The following is a 7,291-nucleotide window of genomic DNA, read 5'->3' as shown; positions in this document are numbered from 1 at the left end:
ACACACGCCACAACTAAAGTCGCACGTGGCGACTTTTGTAACCATCCTAGCAACTAACGCGCATGCGCGCACAAAATTTTTGCGACGGTCACACGCGGATTGGATGACGCGATTTTCAAATACATAAATGAAATTGATTTTGACGCGTTATTAAAAGACCTCTACATAAGTGAGATGACACGCTTTACATACATTACGATTTCGCATCTTGCGCAAATCAAGGATATTTGCTGCACGTGTCGCAGAGCCCTCTGCTGCCTCAGAGATTTTCTAATCTATACTCGAGCCACGGATTATTTCTCGTTTGCAAAATTGAATATAGTATGCGTCGTGCATTTACTATACACGTTTAAGCGAGCGTTATTTTTTTAGCAACTTTTAATTTTTTACTCGTTTACGCGGAATAAATTATCTCTGCAAGTTGCTATGTAAAATCCTCCTTTTACGCATATTAGGAAAGTTTCGATCGTTTACGTTGAAGAATTATCGCATAAAATTAATTTATAGGCTGTTTTAATTTGCAGTCGGCTTTTATATTTACAATCATCTCGGGTACAATGTTAAAATGTCGAGATGATACTCGAGACAATTTGAAATTTAAAAATCGACTATAAAAATCGCGGTCATGGTAATATAATTGCAAGATTAATATTGAAACACGTACGCGCACGCTTATAATGCCAAATAACCAATTTTTTTTTTACATTGACCTATATTAGTTTTAAACTTTTATTTCGTATCTGTCGCACTCTACATGTGAAAAAATAAAATAAAATAAAACAATAATGAAATTTAGCACTTTGCAACATAACAATTAATGTTTTATAAAAGCTTTTATAAAAAAAAAAATTATAAAATTTATGCCAGGATCTCACATACCTAGTTTACAACGGACCGTTTGATACGCGTACCTATCAAGTACTACATCCGTATCAAATTGTACATCAAATCTCTACTTATATCGGAATAAATTGAGATTTTATATGGATTTGATACAAAAACGCGTATCAAACGGTTCGGTGTAAACAGGGCCATAGACGCGGGGCGAAACGCCCTATATGTGCGGTACAGTGCGTTGACCAATCGGAAAGATTGCCGCGCATTCTGGTCGGTTGCGTCAAAATAAAACATTTGCGATTGGTCAACGCACTCTGTCGCACATATGGGTGGCGTTTCGCTTCGCGTCTATTAGATTTTTTTTCCTACACTTTCAGTTAATTCAGTATCAGCATACGAAAAAGAAGAAAAGTCGTTTACGCGTGTGGAGGTAATAACCAACAATCAGAGACGATTGTTGGCCATAATAATCTCGAGAAGAAGAAGAAGAGGAGGAAGAAGAAGCTTGCCGAGAAAGAAGGCGAAGAATATATTGAAGCGGAACAAGATTAAGGTTTGTTTATTTTACAATTATTATTTGTCCTGTGTGTGTATGTGTGTGTGCTTTTTGTTTGCGCAATTCACACATTGTGTTACAACAATCGTCGCAAAACATTGATAAAAATTTGTCACTTGATAAATTTCGATTCGAGCATCCGCTACATGTTGTAAATGTTTAACGATTTAGCCTGCAATTGTAATAATTTTTTCATCTTTATCATGTTACAGGTGACACTGGTAGCGGCAAACGTGCAACCCCACAATGGCTAAAAATTTTATGGAGAAGAAAAACGCAGAAATGTTGAATCGCAACAAGGGTGCTTTACCAATTTTTTCCGTGAGACGCAGGATCGTGTCCGCGATCGCCGACAATTCTGTCGTCATCATACGTGGGTCCTCGGGATCCGGAAAATCCACGCAGGTGCCGCAATTTTTGTTGGACGAAGCGTATGAGAAGGAAAATTTACACGGCGACACTATTGAAGAGCAACGTTGCAACATTATAGGTACGTCTATGAATTTTTGAATGCGTAATACAATTTAATAAATGAATTTTTTTCCATATGCGTCATTTAAAAATTTATTGACCTTTGTGTCTTTAAAGTGCCATTTTTTTTTCATTTTTTCATTTTACGTTAAAGAAAATTTTTTCTTCTCATTCAATCTGTCTTGTCCTTGAAATGTTTACAAAAGCTTTTCAAACATATTTTCGTAAAGCGTAAATAAAGCGTTTGGCAAATTACGTGTGCGGGTATGTGCGTTTATATGTGTGTGTAATAATACATTGCACGTTTATTTTATGTATTTTACAGTAACGCAGTCGAGACGCATCGCCGCTCGAAACATGGCGAAACGCGTCAGCAACGAGAGAGGATGCCCCGTTGGTACACTCGTTGGATATGACATGGGCTTGCACAAAAATGTAAACCACGACACTCGTATAACGTATTGTCCGCCGGACGTACTGTTGAATAATTTTCTAAGTAATAAAAGTATGACGGACTATACGATTGTCATATTGGATGACATACACGAATACAACAAGGACATGGATTTCCTCATGTTCCTAGTGAGAGAGTTTTTACGTACAACGTCCCCAAGAGTGAAAGTTGTACTAATATCCACGACGATCGACGTGGACAAATTTGCTCAATATTTTGCAATGCCTGTAGAAAATGAATTTGTACCCGCACCAATCATTGATATTCCCAATTGGAAAGCTTACAATCTTTCCATATGGTATATCGACCAGATTGAGGATTTTGGTTGCGTAAGTACATAAATTTTTTTCTACACGATTAATAAACATTTTAAAAGTGCTTCATTTTATCGAAAAGGTGATTACAATCGCGTTATTCGCTTTACGGAGAGACGAGGGAAAAAAAATATGTATAAATTTCTCAATGTCGATAAAACGGGTGTCGGGATATCGGATTGTTGTTTCGTCCCAAGTTAAAAATTGCCATTGCATACATTTACAAACGTCAGAATTAACGTAAAAATAAATTTTTTACCAAAATTTGGAAAAAAAGCCAAAAGTCTTTTTTGTACGCAACACGCGATACAGAGTATTGATAATTAATAATTTTCATTTATTTTTCCAATTTTCTGCGATTAATATTAATGTGTTTTTTGTTTCTCCCAACAGATCCCCAAAGTCAACGAGGAACCGACAATCACGACTGAAATGGTGAAATTTGCCGTACGTATCGTACGTGCCTTCGACTTGATTGAAAGTGGAGAAAGTAGCGATGAAAAGGGCACTGTACTAGTGTTTCTACCGGGATTTAGCGAAATTAATAAATTACATGCCGCATTGTTGAGTTTCAAACATGAATCTGACAATTGGGATGTAATCGATTTACACAAGCTCGTCTTGGCCACCGACCAGAAGGAAATATTTAAAGAGTCTACAAAAAATATTCGACGTATTATATTGTCGACCAACCTTGCTGAAAGCAGCATTACCGTGCCCAATGTTAAATACGGTATGTATCGTCGATCAATCGGGATTGAATAACAGTACTCGTGTGTTTATCAGACTAATTATATTTATGAAACGATTGAGTCACCTCAAGTATATAATTATCTTTTTTTTTCAGTGATTGATTTTTGCTTGACAAAAATCCACGTCGTCGACTCTGAAACTGATTGCGAATACTTGCAACTGCGTTGGACAAGTAAATTGAATTGCCAGCAGCGTGCCGGTCGTACGGGTCGCGTGGCGAACGGCAGGGTATACAGAATGGTACCGACGGCGTTTTACGAGGTAAATTTATTCAAATTTTATCCCTAAATCTTTTGATGATTATAATCTTTTGCAAAACGGTTAGTAAATTATGTTTTTTTGAATATTGTCCACAGAATGTGCTGCCAAAAGAATTGTGGCCAAAGATACTTAGAGCTACGCTCGCAAATGTAATTCTCCAGATGAAAATGTTGAATTTGAGCAAACCCGAAAATCTGGTTCATCTCATTTTGCATCCACCCAATCTCAGCGATATACAAAAGACTGTATTATGGTTGAAAAGAGTTGGCGCACTATCCGCGAAGGACCAATCCAAAACCGATGGGAATCTTACGCCTTGGGTCGCGTAATGGCCAGTCTCCCCTCGTTAGACATACACGCGACAAAATTGATTGTCCTGGGCAAGCTTTTCGGGGTTTTGTCAAACGCGATTATTCTCGCGGCTATTATCGTGAATAAAGATTTATTCAATGTCGGACGCAACGACGCGAAAACAATTTACCACAGAAAACTGACGTGGGATAAGAATGTCGCGAGTGATTTGATAACAAGCCTGCGTGTATTTAAAGCGTGGCGCGAGGAAAAACAAAGTGGCCGCCTACAAGATCGAGACGACGACACGAAATGGGCGCAAGAAAATCACGTTCGCGTGACTTCGCTTGCCGCGATCGAAACATTTGTACGCAATATAACTGTGAAATTAGACACGCTCGGTATAACGAAAACAATAGATTCCGAGGTAATATCGTGGGAAAGTTTAAACATGAGTCCCAACTTTATATTAAGATTTGTAATCGCCAGTGCATTCTATCCAAATTATTTTGTCAAATTTCCACGAGACCCTGCAGCAGAGCCGTCATTGAATTCCGAGACGTCGACAGACAAAGAGCCACGTTTAGATTTACCGAGAGATTTTGATTCGCGATCCGAGGCAAGATTACAAGGTCCCCTCTCGCCGATAGAAGCTCGTTTGACCCGTACGGCGGTGCCGACGACGACGACGACGAGAGGACAGCCGACCAAATTTGTGTCGGTAGACTTCACATCGGTAAACGCAAATTTATTCGACAATTGCTGCTTGGCGACAGATTCGAAAGGATTTTTCCTAGTGGCGCAAACAATTTCCCGAGATACCAACAACCCGTCGCATTTGATTGTACAAAACACAACTCTGTTGCCCGCTACACCGCCCGGTCTCGCGTCGCTCGTCCCTTTAATTTTCACGCCGCACGTGGAACTGCAATGTAATCCGATGGACACTCGCTACACGGGCGCTCTGTGTGGATTGGGATACGATTGCACGACGCAGCAGAGCTTGCTTCCGGACCACGATCTGGAAATTAAATTTGACGTCGAAATCGCGACAAACGATTTGCGAATGGTACGTTTGAGGTTGAAAATTTTTACATACACTCTGATGCGTAATCAATCGTGTTTGCACATTTTATATATAACAATCATGCCAATACAATGTCTTGAATCTTGTGTGTTGACAGATTAACGAACTTCGCCACTGGATGAACGTGGGAATGCATTTATTTAAAAACGTCAATACTATAGATGGCGACGACGAAAAAGAGATGCATCGCGAAAAAACGATAAATTGTTACAATCAAATTCGACGTCTAATCAAAATTTTGATGAGCAAGAATCGTGAGAAGATGGAACCAGTTCAAGTCTCTAATATCGATCGACGCAATATCTGCAACTACGTTCCACTTGTATATCCTCTGCAGGAAAATGAAAATGAAAGTAACGTGTACCATCCACACCGGATACCGAAATTAATGGAAAAAACAAAGGAGATTGAAAAAATTGAAAAAACAGTGGAATATTTATTGGAATTGCAGACTTTAGCTCGTCAGTAAGTGCGACATTACACATAGTTTTACTTTAATCGTCTAGCAAATTGACGTTTTTGTAAAATTATATTTATAAAAATCTCCATTCTACGTATTTGTCAAAGTACACCGAGTTGTGTTTTGCATCAGAATCACCGTCGACCAATACTTTTTGAAAATGTATAGCGTGCATAACGTAAACTATAAATTTTCGATACGAGCGGTAATTAACGAAATGCAGCTTTAGAAAATCAAATGCAATGTTTCGTCGTCAACGAGGCGGCACAAGATAAAATTTATTAAAAAATCATTTCGCACAATTATTGTTCTTTATATTGATGAATAAATGTGTGACGTTAATATTTTATATTTTTTGTGTACAGAGACTCGCGTGAGACCTTTGCACCAACTTGTTGCAAACTGTGTGACGTGAAGATGCGTGATCGCTTGACTCGTGGCATACATTTAAAATCGATCCGACATATGGCCAGGTTACAGGCAAATTCGGCGCCCGCTTATTATGGAGGAAATTTACGGAATTTCATGACATTAACATTTGGTCCATAATTGTAAGGATAAAAGTGACAAATTTACATTTGATTATTCTTTGTCATTATTTTGTGACTATATGCTTTTTACGTGAAAAACATTATTAAACAATAATTGCTCTTTCTTACAGTATCTGCCGTAATTTCCCGCGGTTTGAAGAGTCAGCCTGTTTGCGAAATGACCCACTTGCGACGGAGAAGCACCACACGAATACCGGATTCATTATTATCAGAGGTCGCCTTGGGAGTATGTCAAACTTGGCAATTTCATCAAATTTGACAGTCCACGCCTAATTTGACCAACAGCCCAAACCTCATTCCGCGAAAAAGCACCGTTGGCGACAAGAGTAGCGACAGCGACAGCAACAATGACAGCGGCGACGATAGCGGCGATGCTTAAACATTGTTCAAGTTTCAAGATGATTTCGAGAAGGAAGAACAAAAGCTGATTATCGATAAACTAGACAAGATGTGGCCAATCATCGATCTGAGGAAGATGGATATACTGGCATCTCACATTAATCCCGACAAGATGACAATGGCGACGTTGTGCGTTCAAGCAAATCTGATGGACGAGACCAATACCATCTCGACTTTGGCGAATTCAAAGTATATCCAGGCATCGATAATGCCCGAGGGAATGACGATGCCGCCTATGAAGGTAGATGAAGAATCTTTGCCACAAAAAACGCTCTACGATCCACACAATTCCACGACGAGCTATCGCTCGTGCAATCTTGCGAGTTTTACGCACGAGACACAATTGCAGGAGCAGCAAGAGAAGATGGAGACGCTCGCAAATGTGACAGAGGACATCGACGAGAGCGGCAATAAGGACAATGCGATAAATCTCGCTGCGTTTTGGTCGACAACGAATGCAACGGTAGAAGGGAAACAATTGATGAATTCTAGTTGTATCACTCTTGCGGATAAATCACCTTCTTTGGCAGGACGGTAAATGTGCGACTTGAAAAGATGCCGTCGTCACTGTCGCAAACGACGATGAGTCAATCGGGTAAGCAGTACGTAGAGGTGACGGTTGTGCCAAGTACAGTTGAGTGAGGTGAGGATAGAGATACGCTTCCGTTTCGTTATTCTCCTCTTTTTCGCGACGGTGCCACTTGCGTAGACGAACGAATCAAATGGTACACGGTAAAATTGCGGTATATAACCATACCGTGGCGGTACACGTGAGAAATCGGTGATGTTTGTAAAATTGCATTCGTGCGAATCGATTAAACCGAGCAACGACATTTTTCAACCTCAGAATAAAGTCC

At 39.6% G+C, this 7,291-nt stretch overlaps 1 protein-coding gene across 1 annotated transcript; it reads left to right on the top strand.

Annotated features, from left to right (window-relative positions):
- Window positions 1–1,225: 1,225 nt before the first annotated feature.
- On the top strand, window positions 1,226–6,414 carry LOC112467413 (ATP-dependent RNA helicase TDRD9-like). Its single transcript, XM_025036017.1, is given in 9 exon segments — window positions 1,226–1,883; window positions 2,190–2,647; window positions 3,026–3,365; window positions 3,480–3,646; window positions 3,742–3,961; window positions 3,964–5,006; window positions 5,122–5,489; window positions 5,850–5,964; window positions 6,298–6,414. Coding segments are annotated over 9 exon segments (3,072 nt in total). The 5' UTR covers window positions 1,226–1,639.
- The last annotated feature ends 877 nt before the right edge of the window (window positions 6,415–7,291 follow it).

Source organism: Temnothorax curvispinosus, unplaced genomic scaffold, assembly GCF_003070985.1.
Source record: "Temnothorax curvispinosus isolate PA1 unplaced genomic scaffold, ASM307098v1 QBEX01017297.1, whole genome shotgun sequence".
NCBI classification, from domain to species: domain Eukaryota; kingdom Metazoa; phylum Arthropoda; class Insecta; order Hymenoptera; family Formicidae; genus Temnothorax; species Temnothorax curvispinosus.
This window is presented reverse-complemented; position numbering and strand designations above follow the sequence as displayed.